Raw genomic sequence first — 26,144 nt, 5'->3', positions numbered from 1 at the left:
TGAAAGAGGAAAAAGAAAGAGTGTAGTTTGTTCGGTGGATATTTTGCAACCGACAATTTTGAGTAAAAATCTAACCGCAAAATAGGATGACCAGCCATAGTGTGTGAGATAGAGTCTCTCCTACCTTAAAGGGAAGGCTCCCCCTTCTCACTGTTCCTTGGATCAACTCAAGGTAAGCAAGAAGTCGAGAGATTTTATAAAATGGGTGTTATCAATATCCTTTCTTCTTACCTTTCAAGAAAGAATCCACTTATTCGTGGAGCAAGTAATGGGCAAGGTGAATCTCTAACTACACTTCTATCAAAAGTTGGGATAGTGATAACAATAAACTTTCACTAACTCAAACGTTAGCTGAAAATGTACCGGCTTGGCTCTAAGTTCGATCGTACTTCTATATGGAAAACCTTTAGAATTAGGGCACAAAGACTCCTAAAAGTAAGAATAACTCAACTATTTTGTGAATTAAGAACGAAGTATAAGCTACAGACAAAGCTACTAGCTATATATTTCCACAATTGCTCCTAGTCAAAGCTCTCGCTCCAATTGCTTCTTAACTTTTTTTATATTCGATTCACAAGATACAATTACCCAGAACACAGGATAACATGAATCAAAGATAACTTAGATGAATTATAGACAAAGCTTATAACTCATACAAGTAGCAATCTCACTTAATCAAAGTTAAGTCTCAAATGCTCTTTTGTATTCACTTTCTCTCGAAATAGTGTTACACAAACAAAGTTTTGCTGGCACAATTTCTCCAGAGCTCTCTTGCATAAAGGTAAAGATGATTTTACAATGAGGGGATACTCCTTTATATAGGCACAGGAGTTGAGAAAAAGGTGGAGGAAAACATGGGAGCAACTCAACCAACTTTGACCTAGTCTAACTACAAGAGAAATTATAGGGTTACATGCAACTCGCATTACATGTAATTACACATTTTCATGTAATGCATCCTCTAATAACTATAAACATGAAAGAAGTAGAAGAAAGACGGAAAAGAAATGAAACAGTTCTAGTGATTGTCCTGAAAGGCCTTGTACTTGGCAATGTTATCCCGAACAATCACAGGGTTGACAGTTCCTGTATTTTGTGCCACTGCATTCACCTTGATAACCATGGTCTTGCGTCTTTTGATAACTTGACTCTCTTTTTTGATTTGTCCATTGTCATTTGAAAACTTGATGTGATCAAGCTCATTCTCACTCAAGTTGTCGTGAATTTTCCTTTGTAGATTGGCACATTCTAGATTCTTTGACACTTTGAAAACCTTCTTGATGATGTTTGGATGTAAACTCGAAATAACTTTCCATCAACAACTTTAACTCTTTTTTCTATTTTTGAAGTGTTTGGCGAATGGGAATGCGTGCAAATGGAGATTGCTGATTTTTAAAAAGTGACTTGGGCTTTCAAGTTCTCATTGCATGGAAAATGGATTACATAATGAGAAATGCAGAGTGAGATGACATATGAATGCAGATGGAGAATGAGTTGTATGTAAGTGCCGATGATGGATAAGATGAAATGCGTAATGACACGGGAAGTGGAAAAATGTGTATTTGCTCATGAAGGTGTGAATGCATATGGAGAGATGGAAATGAAAAATGGAAGAGGGATAATGAACTTTATAGTCATCTTTGGTGAAAAGATGAAGTCAAAGTACATGGAAAATGAAAATGACATCTTTTTGACTTTTCAAAAAGTGACTTTTGGTGAAAATCAGACCATTGAGATGCTATTACACAAGGTTTTTCATGTAATTGTGTCGTGCAAGTGGATGCGAAAAGTGAGATGAGTGAAAATGGAAGCGGAAAATGGGATTGCATGCATGTATTGATGGTGAATGCGATGAAAAAAATGTAATCGCATTTGTCGGATCAGATGTGTTGTGACATGGAAGATGGAAGTGGAACGTGATGACGCTTTCACATAAAATGAAACAACAAGTTCTTCAGAAAGAAATTGTAACTTCTCTAAAGTGGAGAAAACCAGAAAGCAAGCACGCAAAACACAAAAACTCAAAAGAAAAACGTAACTTTGGAAAGTGGCTCAAACAAGTCAAGATGCAAAGCACTTCAACACACAAATTCGAATTTGGAATTTGGAGAAATTCCCAAAAGTGTGAAAAAGAGAGTTTTCATCATTTTTAAAGGCAAAATGCATTTTTCATGGCATATATATGGACAAGTGTACAATAACAAGCCATAATATGCATGGAAATAGCAAGATAAGCATGAATTGATGAGCAGGTTTGAAAATGTCCACTTACTTGGAGGTTAAAGAGCCAAAATAGCAACTTTTATAAATTTGAAGACCAATTCTCCCTCAAATCCGGATTTTCAAACAACTTTTTGACTTTTTCTGTACTTGCATGTAATGAACATTCAATAGTAGAATTTGACATGAGAAAGCCAAAAACGTGGTCTCCAAAGACAAGAGCACACATTAAAACCCAAAAACAACCCCTCTTGATCCAAATGTATGAGCTGAAATGCCATTTTTTGAGTTTTTTGAACAAAAACATGACATTTTATGCAAAAATCTGGGCCGTTTTTGCAAAAACGTGGCCAAAAAATGCATGTTTTTGAATCATTTTTGACTTGTGAATGCAAAAATAATTTCCCCAAATGCAAAAAAGTAGATAAAAACCCCAATTTCCTAAGTGTTTTTAGCAAAAACGTGATTCATAAAAGGCGCATGAAACAAAAACGTTTTGGATTCTAAAGTTGAAAATGTGTAATACAATGCAATGAAAAACACTTAAGATGCCAAATCGTTCCTCTTTGGGAAAAAAACGTGAGCCAAAAATAATGTTTTTTGAAGATTTTAAAAAATAAACGTGCGCTTGGAGGGAGTTTAAAAAAATGTTTTTTAGCAAGATAAATCCATTTTTTATGTTAGAAAATCCATTGCCAAGCAAAAACGACCCTAATGGAAAAGATCTCATGCAAATCCACAAAGTAAATCTCTCACAATGAGCAAAATTGGGTTCTTGGAGAGCAAATGCATGTGTTCTTCCAAAATCAGACCTTTTGAGAGGCATAACATGTTTTAAAATATGCTTTTGGTCAAAATCAGACCTTTTTGAATGACTAGCATGTTTTAAAAACTCTCAACAAAGAAAATCAGACCTTTTGGAGAGCGTAACACATTTTAAAACATGCATATGTTTAAAATTGGACCTTTTGAGGTGACATGCATAATTTAAGTGACATCTCATGTTTTTTATGCAATAACACAAAAACTCACCTTTTGATGTAATGACACCAAAAAGGTCCACTTTTGATAGTGTTATGCATGTTAAGTTGAACTTTATATGCAGTGACATGTAAAATGTTCACTTTTGATGGACTTTATATGTAATTCCATATAAAATGCCCACTTTTGATAACTTAAAAGTCATTTAACAAACATATATACATTTAATTTCATTAAAATGTTACTTTAATGGGACAAACAATATTTATATATCATATTAAAAATGTAACACATAAATATCATTTAAAAAGTAACATTTAAATGAGCATTTGATTTAAAAATCAAAAATTAAACAGAAACTATATAGTTCATTAGTGACTTTAAGTGAAAAATCAAAAAGTAACTCAACTTAAAATTATAACATAAAGTGCACTACAATTACTTTAAGTGAAAATTTTAACGATAAAGTAACTTAAAAACATAACATGATAAAGTGAATTTAAGTTATATTTTTCAAAAAGTGAATGTAAAATTAAAAATATAACATGATATTTTTAATTTTTGTTGTTGCATCAAAAAGGTCCACTTTTGAAGCACTAAATTGACCATAACTCTTGACTGACAACTTTGATTATGCTCTAGGTTAGACCAAATCAAAAGGAAAACCGAAAGCCATGACATGAGCAAAACCAAAAGACTTAAAAACCAACAAGCGCAAACTCAAAAGCAAAAAAAAGGACGATGAAGGCTTCAAAAATCAAGCAAAGGCTCAAAAAAAGCCAAATAAAAAGACTTGATGAAAGCCTTTAGTAAAACAATTTGATATACGAATTGAAGTTGATTGATCAATCAACATTGAGCAATTGAATACCAAATTCAACTTAGAGATACACGAAACTAGCTTGAAAAAGTTGTGTTGTTACCAACATTTTGTGGTGACAAAATGCAAGACAACATAGTCAACCTCACTCGCACCACTGCAATGGGGCCACCAAGTGAACAAGATAGATCCAAGAAAGCATGAAAGGCTATTCACGATGACCAGGTTTGATGACTCGCAGAGCTATAAAAGATGACGACTATACTGTGTGAGAGGCCCATACTTGCCCTCCAAAGAACACTACACACCTAGAGTGGATGGGTCCAACTTAGAGATACATAATGAATCTGTCACTTGGTCATGTAGAGGGGTCTGATCGTCTCTAGTACAAGCATTGAAGTCCCCAATAATGATAATATCCCTTAAGGTTGAAAAACGTGCAATGTAATCATGTAAATCCCCAAAAGGGTCACCCTATTGTGTACTATGAATAGAATATGTAATGGGCACCCCTGGATGTCCCAAAAAACTAAACCAATTTGTTGAAAGGAATTTTGTCAAACAATTTGCATGCAACCTCTTATTTCTCCGTTTAATGTTTTAAACCCCTTAGAACTCCGGAAATCAAACGTTTATTTGTTTGTTGTGTTTTGTGCATGGAATTGGTATCATACAACATAAACAAGAAAGAAACTACAATAATATGCAAAGTGGAAATGAACTGCTGCTAATAAAATGTTATTTTCAGAATTCATAAAACCAAATACATGGCAGATTTAACAACTCACTAATTACTTCAGCAGTATTGACATAATACTCCAGCCCATGCTTTCGAACTTGCTGCTACAATACTTTGTCCTTCAATCAGTCCACTACCTTCATAATACCATTCCCTCAAAGCGGCATAAGCGTCGGATAAGTAGTGAAGAAGATATGAGCAAAATACCAAATTTGTCTGTAGCCGGAAATGCAACTAAACTGCCTGATAATGAAGCCAATAACATAGAATTCAAAAGGCCAAACCCCAAGGGAATGGCGTCTAGAATGTTACAAGAGAGGATAGACGTCCTCAAATGCCAAGAACGGAGTTGCAACTCACACACCAATTTCTTCTCATATTCAACCTCCCTAATGAAGCCACAAATGCTTCCTTTTATTCTATTTCCAAGGTTCCGCTCAACTCATATGGGCAATGTGGGATAAAAGATGTGTAATATATAAAACATATATTAAAATACCCCTTATGTCTCCCTTGGGTACACATCACCATAAAATAAATATTAAAGTAACACTTTAATATTTTACAATTAAATTAGACGTTACTTTAATAAAACTTCAGGCATTAAAATGTATTAGCAATCGGACTCCGAATAATGCGAGTGATAGCTCATCGGAAAGCTCTCACCGAGGAGTATCAAATCCAATCACCAAAATTGCCCTGCATTGTGTCCTGCCGACTTACTAAAAATAGTAAGTATGCCTGAAACTGAATAAATCAACTTCGTTTTGGCCCAAACTGGAAATGACTAGGCCAAAACACTCCAGGATCCCATTAAACCCTTCGTTAGCCCTCGGGACCATGTAGAACAAGGCTAACGCACACACACTTGGTCAACTACTAAAATGGGGACATTGCAAGGTTGAAAAACGTGCAATGTAATCATGTAAATCCCCAAAAGGGTCACCCAATTGTGTACTATGAATAGAATAGGACGAGAAGGTAGGCAGAAAGTAGCAAACTACAATGAAAAGGTCCATGATATTTGTCGCAGTATGGTAAATACAGACCCACATGAATCTAGCAACGTTGTAGGAGTAGACCACAGAAGTCGTGCTCGTAAGATGGTCTCTGACCAGGCAAGCAACCCTACCCAACCCCCTCACCCCACCAAAACTTACCTCATCCCTAAAAGCAGACAATCGTTGCGACCCGATGACACATGGGAGAGGACGAGCGGGGCTCTCATGAATCTCAGTAACCAAAAGAATGTCAACAAAGCCCATAGCATAAAAAAGGAGACCCAACATGGACCATAAGATACCATTGTTGTTCCAACAATTGACATGCAAGGAGCTGCCTTGTAGCTCCCTGTGCCCAATTGCCTTCAAGACTGTTATTTAAACGTGGCATCCACCCTCGAATCCCACCCTGGAGAGAAGGAATCCCGAACCACAGCCCACTTCCCATTACACCTAGCCTCTACAACAAGACCCTATGAGTGTTTCAACTCTACAACCTGTGATATTGTGAGGTCTTCGTCAAGGAAAGTCTTAGTAAGAGAGTTTTCTCTTCACCCTAAGAATCTAAAGACAATCAGCAAGTGTCAGGAACTGGATGAAGAGGGTGTTGTCCTATCTGACCCACACCCTATCTAATGTGATGTCAATGATCCCCAACTAGCCACTAAGGAATGAATACCCTATTGTGAGAGGATCAGTGGAGAAAGGAGAAATGCCTGAACTAACTCCTCAAATCCTGAAAGGGGCACTGTGTTGTTCTTATTGCGAAATTGCAAATAGATGCTCAAGATTTGAGGAGTTGTTATGATCCTATTTTCAATGAGTTATGCTTCTTGTCAAGTTCAATTTGCCTGTTGTTACAGATCACCAGACCTAGGTATGCAATTCCTAAGATGATAGCCGACAGTTTATTAGATAGTTTTGAGAACATATAGGGAGCTAGAAGTTACAATCTTCTTGAAGTCATTAAGGAGGCCGATTAGAGAATTCACGATATCCTTGAGCAAAAGGTTCTCTACCTCAAGCTTGGTTACACACTCGAATAACCTCTAATAAGTGAGTGGAGCAAAGGGTAAACACCGGCTCTGGCGGAGGATCCATGATAGAAAAAAAACAATGCGGGCACAAAGAAAGCCACATAGCTAAACAAAAGCACATAGGACATGTAATTTCACCTTTTGGGTGTCCTAGTAAACTCTTAATCAACGGATCCACGTAGACTACAATTCACAAGATGAAGGTATATATTTTTAGATCCTGTTTCCGTGGATTTATTTCTCCAATGAGTCGGTACTTAAATACACGTTCCCAACTGCTCAATCGTGTCTTTTAATCATTTGACGTGTTAGAAGTGGTTGAACATTAGGATTAACGTGGCGCTTGGTTATTTGGTGTACATAGAGTTTGTGTATCATGATAGGTGATTATTAATATTGATAAATTAGATGTTTATTTAGGAAGCCTACATAGGGGTGATGAGAAATAGCTTTATTGATTTAATATTTATTTATGGATGATTAGTAACAAAATAATGATTTATTAATTGAGAAGAGATTAGTATAAATTATTTATTGATTACTTATATCAAACAATTTATTCTTTAATTGATAATTTTATTGCTTTGAATAGGGATATCAACTATTTATAGTTTAATGTCAAAATTCAATATTAGGGAGGGATATTATAGGAGATGACATGTTGGGGAGACCCAAGCAACAAACCAGCCCAACGGAGACCAATGACCAATTTAGAAGAGCACCAACAAAAACCAGGACATAGACACGATCAAAGCAAACACCAACAAGAACCAACAACAAACCAGCTAATAGTGCACGAAGTAGACTACGATCACAAAAGAGGCACAAACACAAAGCTTGAGCCTGGGAATCAACGAAAACTGAGACATAGACACAATCAAAGCAAACACCAACAAGAACCAAGAACAAACCAGCTGACAGTGCAGGGAGAAGCAAACTACGATAGCAAAGAGGCACTAACACAAAGCTTGAGCTTGAGAGCACAACCCCAAGCTCAAGAGAAGTAAATGAAGGCCCTGCCAAAACCTAACCAGGGGAATCCCATGGACAAGAGGAAGGGGTCTGAGCAGTAGAAGCAAGCCAAATCAGGCTAACAAATGGGACATACAGACGACTAGCAAAGAGCAACAATGGAGAGTAGTGCCACAAGACATAATCACGGGCGCAACGAAGAGCAACAACACAAGGCAGAACAAACACAACAACGAGCAATGCGAGCTAGAGGTGATAATCAAACATGCAAGAAACAAAAGGAAGCACAGGCTCAATTGATAGAAGACAACAAACCAACAAACAACGGCTCAAATTAGGAACACAGAGCTACATGAGACCAATGCTAGCAAAGAGGATCAGCAACTAACAATGCAGCAATTCGTAATTATGGAAGACATGCGAGATGGATGCTGACGCGGAAGGATCACAAGGGAGCTTATTGTCACTAGAGCTACCAAGTAATAAGAAATCTCAAGAAAATAAATGCTACTCCTTACAACACGAGAGAAAAATCAAAACATGGCATTCAAAGACAATCAACTGCTTTGTCATATGAATCTGATTTCGTTCATACACCTATTAGCTCCCATAATTTGGTGGTAGAGCTATCCTACGAGATTGATCACACTAGTGCACATGAGGGGCATATTGATAGCCCATATGAAAATGTTTTCCAATCAGTCAATGATGGTAGCTCCACATATCATGTGAGTGCTAATCCGTATGTTACTCAAGGTGAAATGGTCCCAACATATAGTGTTGGTCCTACTCGGAATAGATCTACTTTTGACCATAGTGTTGTTCCCACTTCTACACGCTTGGGCATAAAAGATAGCATTAATGATGGTTGATATTAACCTCGAAAACAAATCCAATTTAGTGTTGTGTGCTGCTGATCATACGCCTGAAAAATTTGTATGGGGTTGATAGGTCACAAGAGTCATATCATTTGGTCGGACAATTAAAGGTAAATGAAGACCACATTATTGCAGCAACTAAAGGCAGACAAAGCCAATGTCAATGTTGTTTCAATTAGAACTTGGGTGAAATCCAATTTATCTATATGACAAGGTAGAATTTCAAATTCTATATTGAAAAAAGGGGTCAAATGTTCAAATTCTTTTTCACTATCTTTTAATAATGAGCATTCAAAATTATCTCTTATCCCTTGGAGTGAAAGTTGTACAAAGGCAATATAAGGAAATTTAATATACACATAAAGATCATATTGTAAAAAGTGCAATTGCAACGGAAATCAAAACCTTGCAAATGTTTATTATGTTCAATGTTGCACATTCTTTTGTCATGCCAAAGTCACATTCTTGGTGATATATGTGAGATTCAAATGCTACATACGGTGGATAGAACTTAAAGAAGTCAAAGAGGAGATTGGAAGACGCAAGCAATTGGAGATATTTCCCAATCTTGAGCTAGCTTGTTGCTCGAAAAGGACAGATTGTTTGAGAAGCACCACCACATTTGATTCCCTCCTTGTAACAAGTGAGAACCTTGGATAATATTGATAATAATTATGGATAGTGTAAACCTAAAAAAGGTCTAAATTTACTAGTTTTGTGGATAGTGTATTTACTGAATGTGGTATTATTAATTTATCTACAATTTTGTTTTATTCCTACTACATATTAAAGAACTGATTTGGTTCATACAAAATTAGAGAAGAGTTTTAAATCTCTTACAGGAGGGAGGACCCTCAAAGGGAACTCTTCTAATTGTTGTAATAACCTCAAACAGTTATAGCTAGATGAACACCAATTTTCTCTAATAATCAATTGTTTGACATTTTGTTAAGCACTTTGCAAGCAAGCTCTGTAATAAACCCAACCGTTTAAATTCATAAATTTGCAACTTCGGAGTGTTGATTGTGCATAACTCGAGTATTGGATTCTACAAGTAAATACTAGCAGCGAATAACGCCAATTACCAAGTTCTGATTGGTTTTTTTTGCAAATATGAAATACTGAAAAAAAGAAATGCAATGACGCCCACCACAATTAAAAATTCAGAACTGTATTGCAATTTATCAATTTCCAACTTATGCTGCAATGATAACAAATTACATATGCGGTATAAATAGAACCTGATTTATAACAAGCAATTTCCAAAATGGTTGTTGGCAGAAAATAACTCTGTTCATACGCAGCCCTCCACAATTTGAATAAGCTGGTACTGTTGCATCTGACATAAATTGCCCAATCAAAGGCATTGACTCCAAACGCCCTCCCCGTGAAAACTCCTGCAGCCTTAACAAATTATGCCAGTATGTAACAGAAGAAATCCTTATGCAGCTACAGCAGGCATGATCATGGCAGAAATACACATGCCAAGCCACATGTAATTCACCAAATATGGGGATGATGATCAGTAATAGCAGACCTCAAAGCAATTAATTTGAGCTCAAATTAGCAGAGATTGCAGGCGTTTTGAAAGCAGATGAAAGAACACTAAAATTGCAGAGAAAACCCACACCTTCCAGCTGGTATAACGGGGCACTCAAAACCAAAACTTCAATCACCAAATTCTCAACAAACAACTCTTCTCAGCCATAGTAGAAAGACAGTAGAGAAGTAATGGCAATTTTTCTATACTTCAGCAGCAACCATGCGAAGACACCACTCAAAAAACAGACCCTTATACCTCAGCAAGAGTATGAGAAATCAGACCTTCAGGAATAACACAAAGGCAACAAAAGAAAATAAATATTCGAGCGTTGTTTTTCTCATCAAATGGGCTTGTATTTATAACCTCCAAATGCTCTTTTGTTTCCAAAATCATGAAAATGTAACTTCACTCAAGAAGCTTCATCACACAACATTAATTAGAAGCTTCCATTAGATTCTTTTAGTTGACTTGGCTTATAACTAATTAAATAAATGACCCCTTCCAATGACAACTCAGCCCTCAAGTGAAATTATAAAGTTAAATTATGACTTTATAATAAGCCATGTAGTGAATTAATAATAATATGGCCACTAAAAATATAATAACTCCCAAAATACTCATCTTATACATATACCATCTGAATTAGTTGTCACACCTATTATGTCTCCATGTGACAAAATGCACCTTCCAAAAATAGAAAGGGTCCATCTCGATCAACATTTAACACAAATAGTAAGTACACAAAACTAGGCCCAAACAAAGTCTGATCTGAGCCAAACGAGGACCAATCTATAACTTACTGAATTGTGGAGAAGACAAGACCCTCCCAAGCCAAGCCACTACCTTAGAAGACCCTCTATCCACAATAATTAGCCTTCGAGGATCACAATAATAGGCTAATCTCTCAAACTCCAATGCTAGCAAAAATAGGGACATTACAATTGCACAAGAAGAACTCTGACACTTTCAAATGAGTTTTGTTCTCTCATTGTGTCTGAAGAATGGGACTTATTCTCCCGTGTGCAAGAGGATTTGCAGGTTCAGTGGTCAAGATATCCAATGATGTAGTCATTTGGTGTGTTTTGGATGGTTTCAAAGATTCAATAGAACCATTTCATCAAATTTCCAAATGTGTGGTTGTGTTAATCCATGCAATTTTCTGTCCTTTGATCAGATTGAACTTATATGGGGGAAATGTTTAGACTTAAATCTAGTATATTAAGTAGCTTACAAATAAATAATGGTTACAAATAGTTATTAAGTTAATAATCTTATGTGAATTTCATGTATGGAAAATGACTATAGTTCTATCGTTGGCACATAGAAAATTCTGATAGGCTTTAAAAGACATTTTACAAACAATGCAATTATCCCCAACCCAATGAAATAATATATCATATAGTAGTTTATATTTGCAGCCATGGTTTATAACTTCTCTTCTCTATCAATTACAATATTGCCAACCATAAAGCAGAAAAAATGCAGCAATCCAAAACACCCACATAATCCTCCTTGATGAAGATCGTCCACTCAAATCCCCTAATGTTTGGACAATACAATGGTAATGATAATTGAAAGATCAAAAATTTCAACCTTCTATAGAGTCCTCTGACAACCTTTATAGAATGACTTATTGCCATGCATCCTGGGATACCTTTCAAACTTCTATGAAGGCAAAAACAAATAAGCATGATTGGTTCTTGTGTTATCATTGTCTAAGTGAAGTAGCTCCCATATTTGTTGTAATATGAACATCAAATTCCGCGCTATGGTTGAAAAGAGCAGAAAGAATTGATATATTGAATGAATCCTTTGTGACAATCACAAAACATGAAGACATTTTGTTGATGTGCTTGAAATGTATATGTCACTTGAAACTAAGATAGGTGCACTTCTAGGGTTTGAACTTGGCCAAGAAAGGAGAAATGTGCTTCTATTGAGATATTCCCATTCAAAATTGGTTTCCACCTTTCACATACGTTCCTGGGAAAACTTTGTCACTTGAAATTGACTTCAATAAGATAGGCATGCTCTCCATGTGTCTTAAGTTTTAACCACTTAAAGTGGTGTTAAGTCCTAAAATTTGCACCCTTCTAAATTCAATCAAATGAATGGAAAATTTCAGGTAACATGGAATCACTCATAGGCAATGGGATTTTCCTATGGAACTAAGTGAATCTTCGGGTTATAGGCCGGCTCCTTAAGGTAATCACCTAAGCTTTTTAATACTGAAACAAACTAGATTTGGGAGGAAAAGGGAAGAAGATGTAGAAATAAAACTTTAAAAACTGGACCTAGCTAATAGGTGATACACCAAAACTTATTGATACAGAACACACGAATGACTTCACTTCGTAACACCTCTTTTATGACTTAAACACTTCTGCTTTATAAAGGCTTACATAAATATTTCACAATGATGTTCTGAAGAAAAAGCTAAGGAAAAGATACGATTTCACTTAACAATCCTAAACACGTGACACACACACTACAACCTGCAAACAAACTTACAGTTTTGCAATTTGACAAGAGTTGTGACACATCAAAAGGAGTCCTAACACTCACTATTTTCTCTTATCTATCAAACATTTACACAGAATTTGCAAAAAAGAGAAGAAGGTTTGTAATCAATCCAAAGAAAATTTGCTCCAAAATGATTCAATTCATATATTGAGTTTACATAAATGAGTTACAAAAGACACAAAAAATACACTAAGAACACCAGAAAAATGTCACAAAATTCATCCTCTGCATAACCAAAACTCCTATCAACAATAATAGCCCAAGAGACTAAGTACAAACCCCCTTGGGGTCGAATCCATGAAAAGAGCCCCCATAAAAGGAGTCATAATCATCAAAAATGATGACTAACTACTACAGAACTGTCACTAAGTCATAAAAGAACCTATGAATCACTCCTAACTACCCATAAAATGCTCCAATTGGCCATAAAGAACTCCAAAATATCTAGTCAAAGTCAAATCCGACCCAAACTAACTCCTATAATCATTCCAAAAATGACTCAAAGTCATGAGTTACGATTCCTGATCAAATTCGAAAAGCTAAGACACATGGCAAACTTTGATGTCATTACTTTAAGTCATTTCAGTTTTACAAAATTCAAACCGAACCTAACTCCTCAAGACGAGGCAACTAGACTCTGCCATTACTACATGAAACACCTAGTCAACAAATGACTCATAACTTCCAACTTTAAAAACAAAATTCCCTCCTAATTATAATTTGTTGCATTGAAAAATTATTATTAATTAGTTGGCTTATAATGCACCAAACTCAATAATAATAGTTACAAATTATGAATAATACAACAAAATGACAACAACTTCATAAAACAATAATAACAATATATGACTTAAAAACAAAGTCATATGTTATCATTGAATAACATATGCAATCTCCAAAAATGCAAAAGATGCATATAGCGGACCCGAGGACCTATGAAATCCAACATAATATGTAAAAGGTCAAAGACCAAGCCAAACCTCATTCTCATTTCATTATCTTTGTTGAGCATGAATAAAGGGAAAGGAAGAGGGTTTGAGGAAACCCTAGCTGCCACGATAAAAATATGGAGATTTCCTACTCATTATGCACATTTTTCCTCTCACTCATGTCGTGACTGAGAAGATACTTACTGGAATAAACTATCAATTTTGATTGGAAATTGGAGGGCGTCACCAATTACTTGGAGAAATCTGAAACTTGAGCTTTGATGTCGTTATTGCTAGGGTTCGCAGATTCCTCCGCCATCTGCACACAATTTGTAGGCAGATTTGGAGTTCTTTTGATGTTGACCTGAGTACCTAAAGTCTCTTCTGTCTATGATCTTTTGCTTTATATATGCCATTTTTTGGAAAGATGCTTGGCTGGATTTTATTGTTGATATTTATACTCTGCATTTTCATGTCATGACTTGGAGATTGCTCACTAGGTTGATGTCGTAATTGGGCCTACTCTCTTTAGGTTACGTAAACAAATCTAGAACTTTTCTTGCTTGCCGTGACTAAGAAGATGCTTGATGGAATTTCTATAACACCACGGTTCTCCCTCTGTTTTTCTTCATTTTCGAAATTCCTCTATCTCCTGTTCAAGTTTCTATATATTTTGTAGCTTGCAATGGCTCGAGCTTTTCTCTCAAAACAAGCCCTTCTCTATTGCACCTGGATTTCATTTTTTGTTACTGTTGCCTTCTGGGTTTTGAGTAAATTTCTCCATAGACCACCTCTGTGAAATGGGTAATCGCTGGAATAGTTTAAAGTACCTTCTTCTGGATTTCTGAGTTTTAAAAGACAATCCCAAAGGATTTCCCAGTTGTTTCTTTAGAGAGATTGCTTTGCTCACCATCCTGCTTGTATTATCAGTATTAGAAATTCCTCTTTTCCATACTGTTTCTTTTAGTAATTCTGAAACTTTCCAAAAACTATAGGCTGTAACTTTACCCTTTTTTATTGTCATAACCAGAGTTTATGAAATTATTTCTGTAATTTTCACTTTGATTGGAATTGAGCATTTTGCTTGCAAATCTGTGACTGTAGTTTACAGTCACTTCTGTAGTTTATTACAGCACACACATGGGTTTGTTCTCCAGATCTTTACAAGTGAATAGATCTACTTGTATGTTTTCAAATTTTGAAGAAGGTTTTCTTAATGATAACTTCAATCTGATATGTAGCTTCAATATTATTCAAACAGCTAACATTATTATGCAAATTTGTAGTCATCATCCTTATACTTATTTTCAATTCACATTCATGCCTTCACAATCTTACTGATTGATTCTTGAGTATTCTTGTTTCATCATTGTTTTATATAGTGTATATAGGAATATACAAGTGTTGTTTACCTTTATTAGTGCATATGATAAATCATTTCAATTCAAGAACTTAAGGAAACTTGAAGCTTTCAAATGTTTGCATCCAATGTTTGACATATTTCAGCTGTATGTCCATTTGTTTCTATTCATCAACCTGATTTGCATAGCTGTATATGTTTCGTCAGCAGCTTTTCTGATGTGGTAATTGCTGAGACAAATCTTATTTACAGAAATAAAAGGTTTCATAAGATAATATGTCCCTTTAATACTTTTGTTCTTTTGTTTATACTTGTTTTAATCAGCTTCATAGGTTATGTTTCTAATGGGTACGTCAGGCTCAATAACCCTTGTGGGAGCCTACTGTTATATCCAAGTATCCATTAGAAACAGGGCATTACATAGTAAACAAACATGTTAGTAGTAAAGCATTTCATTGTGATTATTTTCCTACTTTTCTGGTATATTTTTTTATTTTGTAAAGATGAATGGTGTGAAAAGAATATGAGTGAGGCAAAATGACACACTCTGCATTGCTTAGATCCGATCTAACAATCTTTTCTATGAATGCAGGGTTCAGATGCGTGGATGGGGCGTGGTTTGAGGCAGCGAATGGGTGGAAGCGGATGGATGCATGTCAACCAGCCATTACAGGCAATGACTGGTGCCCATGACTTTCTCCTCTCTCCTTTTCTTTTCATGTTATTTACTTCAGCAGAGCAGGTATATATATCAGCAGTTTAGGGACTACTCTCACGGTCAATTGTGTGAGAGAATTTTAATTTCAACATTCTTTGATTATCACAGTTCTTTTGTAAATATCAGTTGTATATTCGGAATGAATAATACAATGACATTTATTATTCTTTCAATATGAATGAAAAGTGTTTTCTGCAATTTTGAGTATAAGCTGAAAGTGATAAACATGAACACTTCACTTCATTTGTTCTTTTTCGAAACTGAATTTTAATACAAGTTAAAATTAAGCAACAAATAGTTTTACAACTACTTGGCTCACTCTTGGAAATCTTCTGCCTCTTAAAACAAGATAGAACTATCAAATCCCACTCTTAATAACTCTCTGCCACTTGGAAACATGTGTTAAACTTGGTAAACATACTCTTCTTTCATCTTTCACTTAAAATTTGGTTAGAATGCACGAAGTATAATCCGTATTGGTATTTGTCACTTCCAATATGGTTAGAAAACATGAGGCATTATCTTGGCAATCTTCTGCCACTTGAAACAATGATCTATACTTGTTGAGCCCACTTTATGACTTGTAAACACTTAAGAACTCTGACATGTGACTGATAGATGCATTCCTAGCATGTCCTTGTCACTTGTCCAATCACTTAAAAAAACTTTATTGTCCTTGTTACTTGTCCTATCATTTAAAAAACTTCATTCTCTGTCCTCTATAGGTATGCTCTCCACTGGATTTTGAGATGGCAGTCTGCCATGCAGCACATGCTATAGGCGCCCCTACCACTTCTCAAAACACTAAGACATTTCACATTCATTTGGACAGATTCATAAATTATACAAACACACCTTGGCTCGTTATCTTCACTTCTGTAGGTGATTTTGACAAAACAATGCACCTTAGAAATGACAAAACTCACTCAAAACGAGACAAGTAACCAAGGCATAATTTCAACCTTCTAAATATATATACACAAAACAGAAGAACTGGACAAAGAATGCAAATAGTAGTGCACTATCAAAAGTTTTGTAGAGGTGCAAAAACAACTACAACTAACCCTCACTGACAAATTGCATCTTTCTCATGGCTTCAAGGCAATATATTTGTTTAATGACACTATTGCAAATCAAGTTCTGAAATGAACATTTCTAGTTAGGCTAGAAGAGAATGTAATAGTGATGTCTAACATAAAAGATTAAGCATTTCATGCAGGCATTGGTAAAGTTTGGAGATAATTTTTACTTGCAAGTTAAGAATACAAGATCGAAGGTATGAATAGCAATTCATAGTTTGCAAACTCGGACTCGGAGAGTACTCGGCAAGCCCAAATTTTTTAATTTGGTAACTTAGAAAGAACTGAATATTAAATTCTCTTAAAGAAACGTATTTTATTTGTAAAAATCAATTACAAAATGTATTAAATTAAAAATTGGCACCTTGAAGGACAAAATGCATGGTTTTATAGCAATAGCGGCATGTGAAAAATACATTCTAACCAACATTTTACCTCCATCGACATTTTTGCCCCTAGTTTTTTGTGTCTATAAAAACGGGAGAGTTAAATTTGAGAGTAATCGCCCAACAAAAAAATGGAGAGTACTCAGCTCGGGGAGTACTTAGAGAGTTTGCAAATTATGAATAGCATCATATAGATACCACTGAGCTCAATAAAAGCCAGCATGTATATTCATTCGTGGATGTAGAGATAGTATTATTTAAAAATTTGATATACACTTAATAGCTGATATTTCACATGAAAAGTGTGCTATCAACACTAGGAGAGTTTATTTAGCCTTGGCTGAGAGGTATCAAGATTGCCTCAAGTCACCATTTATGAAATCACATTAAAACATCACCAATGTGTAAATAAATTGCCTAAAGAATGTGGGAAAATAGGTTCGTAATTTACTTTATCAAAGCACAGTTAGATATTTTTCATTTATAATATAACAACATACATGATTTACAAACAAGAAAGACCATATAAGGACATTAGAGCAAATCAATCAGACATTAGATTTCCAAATATGAATGACAAGCAACTGTATTTATAATTGACTAATTAAAATTGACAATACCCACAAATAATATAAAAATACTTACACCAAGTATATTTCTTATTAAAGATGCCGAATTAAGTGCCAACCATAGAAAAATGCCAGACAGCATGGCCAGAAATGGGTAGATTGTCAACACTGGTATACTCAATAACTGCATTTCAGTGCAGAATATCTCAATATTTTGTATCATGGTATGTACTTTAAAACCTCTCTATCAAATCCTAAAACATTTCTTTTTGGAAGCTAATAAAATAAAAATGTGTGCTTTTCTAAACAAAACCAAGAAAAAAATCTTACTGCTGATATACGGGTTACAAGAATGGCCCCAACATGATTTGCAACTGGTGGGAAGATAAAAAGCTGGAATACAAGTAGCCCAACACCTTCAAAAATAAACAAAAGGTGAGAATGATTTAAAAGTGGTCATTTATTTAGAGTATAACAAAAATCCAATATTTTAACAACTCAAAACTTCGATTAATAAATTACAATATAAAAATATATATTTCAAGGCTTTCCATTTAACAAGCTCAATTGAAGATTCCCATCAATCAAATAAATGCAGAAATATATATTATTTTAACCAATATTTCAGATTTATGTGACAACCATGATTTATAGCAGGCATGGTAGCACTAAATACTAACGGGCAGTAATAGCAGCATGCACATAAAAGTGCTATGAATTGCAGTAGCTGAATTATGCTCTAATAGAAATTATTGGTGTTCCTATATATATGCATCATTCAATATCCTTCTATTTGAGCAAAACTTTGGACTTCTTTTGTTTTATAAATAGCATTTTATTGTTTTGGAGCCAATTTTTGGATGATCCAATTGGTCAGTTGAATTGACAATACATAATTAATGGATGCCTATTGTACATAAAACTGCTAATGGTTAGCCCATTAATGGGCCTTCAAGGGTTAATCCTTGACAAAGAAAAAAAATGTCTTGTTGGCAACCACTAGAGGAAGGATGGATAAAAATAGATTTTGATGGGGCTGCTCAAGAAAACCCGGGTATTTCAAGGTGTGGATGTATAGCAAGAGATCATGAAGGTAACTCGGTAATCTTTGTGGCCAAAGGACTAAGGGATGGAACCAATAATGTGGCAGAATATGAAGCAGCTAAAAAGGCTCTAGTGTTAAGAGTTAAACTGGGTATTAGACGAGTGCATCTGGAAGGAGATTCAAAGATTATTATTAATGGGATCAAGAAAGGCAAATTGGACTCTTGGCATCTTGACAAGCACATTAGCTAAATAAAGTGTCTATTGAAGGAGTTCGAGGACTTCAAGATATCCCATTTTTACAGGGAGGCAAATAAGGTAGTAGATAAGTTGGCCAACTTGGGAGCGAATGTCTATTTTGGGAACTAGAATGACATTTTCGAAGACTTTAGGCTTCTTTATTTAGATTAAGGATGTTGTGTTTTAAGTGGCATTATGATCGCTAGCCTCCCCTTTGAAGGAGTAACTTCCAATTATTTATTTTAACACCTGGTTTCAAGGACACTCATGAGGAAGTAATTCCCTACGCATGACAAAGGATCCGCACCCATTAAACTCTCGAACTGTGGGCTTCCAGATCTTTCGAAGGTGAGTTTTTAAGAAGAGCGGGGCCTCTTTTTCTACAGGGAAATTGGCAGAGTTTTCAGAAATGGAGGCCAACTTCGCTTTGAAATCAGACAATCAGATGCAGGTGTACGAAGGAAAGATCACAATAAGGCACCTGAAGAATTTGTTTTTGTTCGATGAGCAGGAATTTATGAGTCGCATCATGGAGATTTTTCGCCCGAAATATTTGGACACCTACTAGAGGAGGAGGTCCAACCTGGATATAGTGTCCCTCTTTGTGGCCCTGGCACTTTTAGTTGGAGAGTCAAAAGAGGATGTACACAGGGTCATTTTTGTGTCTAGACCCATGATCGTTGTTGGGAGTAGACAAGGTTATTGATAGTGTCGTGCTAGGTGCAGGGCTAGAAATGGGGCAAGAACTATGGAGGCTGATTGGGGGTGGAAAGTCCTCACTGCAACCTTTGATTGTTTGGTCTTCTGCAACTTCCCAAGGGGTAAACCTGCTAAAAGCGGCTGAATGATGAAGGTGGTTAATTTTCTGCAGGAAAAGATCTGGGTGTTGGATGATGGGAAGAAGGATTGTATAAAGACGACGCCAAGAAAAAGTGTGAAACCACCTGGAGAACCACTGAGATACTAGTTGGGTAGGGAAGGACAGATGCTACTGGGGAGTCCACGAGAGCAAGAATGTGGGTTGATGTGTCTCTGACAAGGGAGGCAAGCAAGAGTGGAACAGGCAGGAAGAGGCGTTCAATGGAGGGTGACCGTTCCATCCCGAATTTTACAAAGGAGGATGCTGCAAATCAGTTTAAGAATTGAGCGGGCCAAATCTTTTTTCGATGACTAGTAGCTTCTCCAGAACATGTGATTATCTTATGTAATAGAATAGGATAAGCTTGTAGGTGTTAATGCCTTTGTTAGTATGTATTAACTTTTATGTTAAGAAGGGAGGGTAGTCAGAAGGACTTTTTAAATGTCCACTTAAAACTTTGGCAAACTATTGTAAGCTTCATCTTTTTATAATTAATACAAAAAATTGTTACTCATCAAAAACAAAACTGCCAATGGTTAAACCTACTAATCAAATAACTTAAAAGAGTAAACTGCATGTGATCTTGACCTCAGGGATCAGATATGTAAGCAGACCTATGGATGAAGGAATTCCATTGAGTAAAGTTGAACAGTAATTTAAGCTTCATCTTAACAATACAAGAAAGAGAATGATTGTGTATTCATAAAATTAGGGTTTTCTTAGCCTTATATCCATCATAAACAATTGTGTACCTGTTGAGATAGAGACGTGTTGAGACATAGATCATGAACTCAGAAAGTATTGCTTTGAAAATGATAAGTTTACTAGGTCAATCAGAGAGTTCAGAATGACTAGGTGCACAATGTACTCAATTTCAGCTATACCATTTTATATTGTTGTATTGCTTATCACATGACAATTAAGAAGTATCATGTGCATTAGTTGTAATGTTTGTTGAAATATATAGACGCACTTATAGAAAATGTTCTTGATTGGGAAAGCTAACTGAACTATTCTCTAAAAGAAATAATGTCTGTCCATATGCATGTTTCATCATTAGACATCTTTCAATTTAAGAAAAAATTGAACTCTCTTTGTTCTCTAAATAGCATTTTATACTTTCCAAAGCTTTTTGGATAATCCAGTTGAGTTAGTAGCACAATATTGCCCAAAACAATTGGCAATAATCATGAAAACAATTTGACTCCAATGCTCCAAGGGTACCCTATTAATGAACAAAAGTAGGAAACTTGAATCTTTCATTTGGTTGAAACCAAGAGACCAATTTTGTAGACATAAACAATTTAATCCTAGAAGCCAGGCACCATCAAGAAGAATCTTTGAACTATCCTCTTGATAGGAAAAGGAAAAAGGGAAAAAAAAAACATTCAATAGTGTGAATACCTCAATAATGGCACAAAGTTTCAAACTTGAAGGATCCATCTTCTAGTAGCATCCATATTAGACTTATTGCCACAAAATCTCCCAATGTCATGCAGATGTCTTGGAGAAGAGAGAATGAAAACATCAATATTGACGTATGCATCCTCCTTATCCTTAAGAAAAATCCCCAAACCAAAACTCCCAGCAAACCAAATTTCTTCCACATTCCTAGGGGTTAGATCAAGAACAACTATTATATATAGTTGTTGGATGAATCATTTTTCCCTTGAAAAGAAAAGAATTAGCATAAACTTGGAGGTCTTATTATTGACCAAGTAAAGGGGTCCTTATATCAAGATCAAATCCATTATTCCCATTAATAACATAAATATAGACCAATGTATTATTTTAACATGTTGAAATCATATGACAATTGTAATTTTTAATAGATAAATAGTGATTGATAGAAATGGATCATAAGAATTTGCCAATAGCGACAAACCAAGATTTAGAGGCCAATGAATGGCACAAAAGTGATACACAATATGGACAAGAACAGCTCGTATTCTTATCAATATGCAAATAACTCAACTGCAGTAGATATAAGAGTGATTCATCCTCCGTTGTTCAATGAAGTATGTGCAACAAGTGGAGGATGATAAGTGATAAGTGCATTAAAGGTGGAGACCACACATAAAGTGGAAATGTGATAACAACTATCACCATGTAATGACCCATATCAGTACTGTAATAAATTCAACCAGCACTATACTGTCCTGAACCTGACTTTTCTGTTCCCTTTTAACTGTAACACTTAGAATACAAATCCACTTAACAAATAACCGGCAATATGAATAACAGATGATATTCCAGATAGGTATTTGCTCAAATTCATTCTCAAATAATACGTTCAGACATACAACAATATGCAGATGAAAATACGAACAGCAAGTAAAACCCGAACTTTCCAATAAATCTGTCTTTTCAAAATGTCATTAAAGACTCAAGCATATGAACAGAGCAATACAAATCAAAACACTAAAACCACCATCCTTTCAACAAACCAGAAGCATGTTGTTATCTCATACATTAGCAAATATGATAACCAACAACTTTCGAATAACTTTTAAACATTATTGTACTATACAACAGCAATACAATAACCTTTCAGCCACAAAATCCAATCTTATACACATATAATACAGTCAGATTGGAAAACAAGAGAAGAACCTGTAAGCTCAATGAGAGACCTGCGATGATATCTCCACGGGCAATGGGTTTTCGTCCACTACTTGCCTGCACGAGGGGCTACATCCTCACACGGGCTGAAAGCTGAAGCTTTCTGAAACTCTCCAAGAGAGAAAACTGAACTGGATAGTAAAATCAAGCATGCCAAAGGAAGGAGCCTCTTCTCCTTTTATTCTCGCAACGATGCCCCTTCAACTTCCTTTCTGGATTTCATCTTATCTGTCCTTGTTCTTTTGTGACCACAAAGAATATTAATTTGACCTCTAATAATAAATCTGTGGCTTACATAGTCAAATTTAATATTATAAATTCGTTCCCTCTTTAATATTTCTAATGTCCCCAAATAAGGGACATTACAAATCTCCCCTCCTTGAGATTGCTTGCCCCCAAGCAATTAGTTCCAAGATCCCATACAAGTCTGCAGATAGCCCTCAAATCCAAACTAAAAACAATTTCGGCCATACTGTGAAGCCAAATGTCTTTCTGCAACAATACTTTCAATCCGATCCCTAGATCCCATATAAATCTGCAGTTGACCCTGTAGCTTGAACTGAAAACAAGTCCGACCAAACTGTGAAGCAAGCTGTCACATTGTAAACCACTTGTCAAACGGTCCCCTGGATCCCATATTATTCTGTGAAGAAATGTTGTACTCGTAAACCGATCAACACTGACCATCACCACATCTACCCTGAAACTGAATAGGACCATCATAAAATTCACATCCGACCACAAATACATACTGTCAACACCTGGATCCCAAACTCTATTATATCGTTCCACTACTATGATGAGGTAGAAGCATATCAAAGGTCCATGTGTAACCCAGTAGAGTGTGAAGACCTGCCCTAAATGGGTGATGTAGGAATTGAGCTACTCATAAGCTAAAACCACTATCTTTAAGACATCAAGACCAATACCATCGTCATCAACCTGGAGAACTTCCCAGTACATAGGTGCTATGAATATGGAAGATGCTGGAAAAATAACCACATTCCTCACATAGCTACTCCACCAAGAATTACCCAGCAGCTGATGAAGGAAAATCACCCAACTCCTGAGAGGGTTGAAATCGGAAAATATGTTGGGACTAATTAACTGATAAGCAACCGAAGTTGATCCATCATTCCCAAGCTGAATTCCCAATTCACTATTAGGATCTGAATTAGTATTCCAGGGCTTGAAATCAATCTCTTCCTCCTCAAGGCGAACAAGACAGACTCCCTCATCTATCATAAAAAGTGGGTTATCGAACGTCCAGTTGTTGAATGCTCTCAAGTTCATCAATGACTTCTAGGAAAAATTCCTGTCTCATTCTATCCTCATGTTCGCGAAATTGATTCATGACCTTGATCTGATTTTCTGCTCCTTGAAGAGAGAATCAAGCCTCATCCAATGCCTTATGAACATGCTTCAGCTCTCTATTAAGTTCGTCAATCTCATCCTTCCCTCTATTTGCCTGTTCAGCATATATCTCAGCAATCTTAAGGATATAATCCCTGTCGGTTAGCAAATACAAGTAATCTGACTTCATAGTTTCGAGGGCTTTCTTGACCTCCTGCAAGTCATCAACATTCCAATCTCTTCTCGTTTCTCTTGGAATCCTCCTGCAAAGTTCATCGACCAACTCATGAGTCCTGTCATAATGTACTAAAGATGCCACAACCATATCTTCACTAACCCTCAGTTGATTCCTTAAGGTATGCATTTCGTTATCACTCTGTTGGAACTGTTTATTATCTTGCAGTGTTATCTTAGGGGGTTCTTCCAATTTCAAGCCTTGCGTGATAGGAATATAAGGTTCATTATAAAAATGCTCCAAACTACTATTACCTTGTGGACAAACTACCTCCTCAACCTTCTTCTCAAGGCTCACTTCTAAATCACCAACGAAGAAACTTGTACCTTGCGTAAAATCTTCTATGTAATTGTGAGTAGGCTGCTCATCTTTGGTAGTCGTCTGTTCTTCTTTTTCAAGATCATCCAAAAGATAATTCTAGTCTATCCAAATTTCTTCGTACACCCCTGTGTGTTGTTCGTATGCAAAAAGATCTTGGGCCAACTCCAGATACTTTCGTTTTGCCATATCCATCATATTTCGCTGCTCAAGATATAAATCCATATACTCATTGAATGATAGATCCTTCTGAATTTTGGTAGGAAGTCCCCTGTACTCCTCATAAATGTCAAGTATTTTAGCTTTTACAACAGAGCCTAACTGCTCTTGTGACTTCATAGTAGCTTTCCTAATACGATCTACAACTCTTTCCATTGCTGAAGTTTAGCTGTAATACTCTGTGCTTAAATGTTGAAGGTATAACTGAGAGGGATTTTGTCAATCAGCTCTTAGGCAACCTACAGATATTCTTGCCCAGATTGGTGGATACCACTCTTATATTCCTTTCTCGGAATATTCTAAACAATTGCTGGTAGGTAGATATAAGAGGAATATCGCCAAACAGTTCTTTGGCAAACTGATTACAGTTCTTATGAAGATATTTCCGTATCTCAATGTTACTGATCAAATTTATACAACTAGAATTATATCAAACGGTTGGCAAGTTGTAATACATTCAAAATTACTGAACAGGAAGGTTTATATCTTGCTATTTGCAGTTACAGGACTCAAGAGAACAGACCCAAATAGCCTCCTATTATTCAAATAAAAGAACGATATGCTAGACATCAGTTTGTATTACAATTATTTCAGTTTGGTGTATGCTAGTTGTAGGAAGGAACTAACCTCCAACCCACTGACTGTCTATCATCTTAACTGGCAGTAAGCTCGATGAATGAATGCAACACTTGTCTAACGTATCAAATATCCCCTATATTCATCACTGAACCATTCTTTTTATTTGTTGCAGTTCTTAAGTCAGAGTTCCCAACTTCAACCGGTAAGTTTGATTCTGTAGCACCAACTTCAGCTCGCCCTTCATCTAGTACATGTTCTGGCACACCATGTCCAAGAAAATGATCAATAGCAAATTGCAAAATTTTGACCTGGGGCAACTGCCCCTGTGTTCTCAAAAGTTGAAACAAGCTTGGTCGGGAGAGAGCTGTGGGAAAATGGCAAGAAGCCGTGCTATCATTCCATCCATTTACATAGTCATGTATTTGGATTGTGCACCAACCATAAAAACTTTTTGCAGGTAATAATCACGTTCGTTTACAGTCTAGCATCTGCAGTCCCTTATGATGTCGTTGGGCATTTACGTGTTGTGTAAACCGCCTGAAAAACACGCGCACAGGATCTGGAATGTCATTGGCACTCAAACAATGGTGACGTCTATACCTAGGCGACCTGCTGTGGAGAGTTCCAACATATTTCCTGAGTTAACTTGAAACCGCGACTCCCACTGTGACGTCCACAGGATACCTGTCGACTTAATTTATGGCCACCTCCTAATGCCATGTTCCACGCGGAAGCTGGCATCAACTCGAAACCCGACCACTACCTGTACTTCGCGTATGGAAATGTCACTACTCCTTAATCTGTGATGAAATGCCTCCTGCTATGGATGGAACTCGCCTGTATGTCCTTTCTCGCTAACACAGATGGCAGCGAATGCACTGTGAAAAGCACTGATGTTTCGATTCAAAATAGACCGTGTG

The 26,144-nt window shown here is 36.1% G+C and overlaps 1 protein-coding gene across 2 annotated transcripts in view; it reads right to left on the bottom strand.

Moving 5' to 3' along the window:
- LOC149535084 (protein ZINC INDUCED FACILITATOR-LIKE 1-like) overlaps positions 1-26,144 on the bottom strand; it is a 117,541-nt gene that overhangs the window by 13,866 nt on the left and 77,531 nt on the right. For both annotated transcript variants that reach the window (XM_089803725.1, XM_089803726.1), the window contains 2 exons: positions 18,086-18,171; positions 17,832-17,939 (listed from right to left, as the gene is read on the bottom strand). In XM_089803725.1, coding sequence (XP_089659851.1) covers positions 17,832-17,939; positions 18,086-18,171 — 194 coding nt within the window. The remainder of the gene's footprint in view (positions 1-17,831; positions 17,940-18,085; positions 18,172-26,144) is intronic.

This window comes from Cupressus sempervirens, chromosome 10, assembly GCF_028749045.1.
Source record: "Cupressus sempervirens isolate cs-2001-9-10 chromosome 10, ASM2874904v1, whole genome shotgun sequence".
Lineage (NCBI taxonomy): Eukaryota > Viridiplantae > Streptophyta > Pinopsida > Cupressales > Cupressaceae > Cupressus > Cupressus sempervirens.
This window is presented reverse-complemented; position numbering and strand designations above follow the sequence as displayed.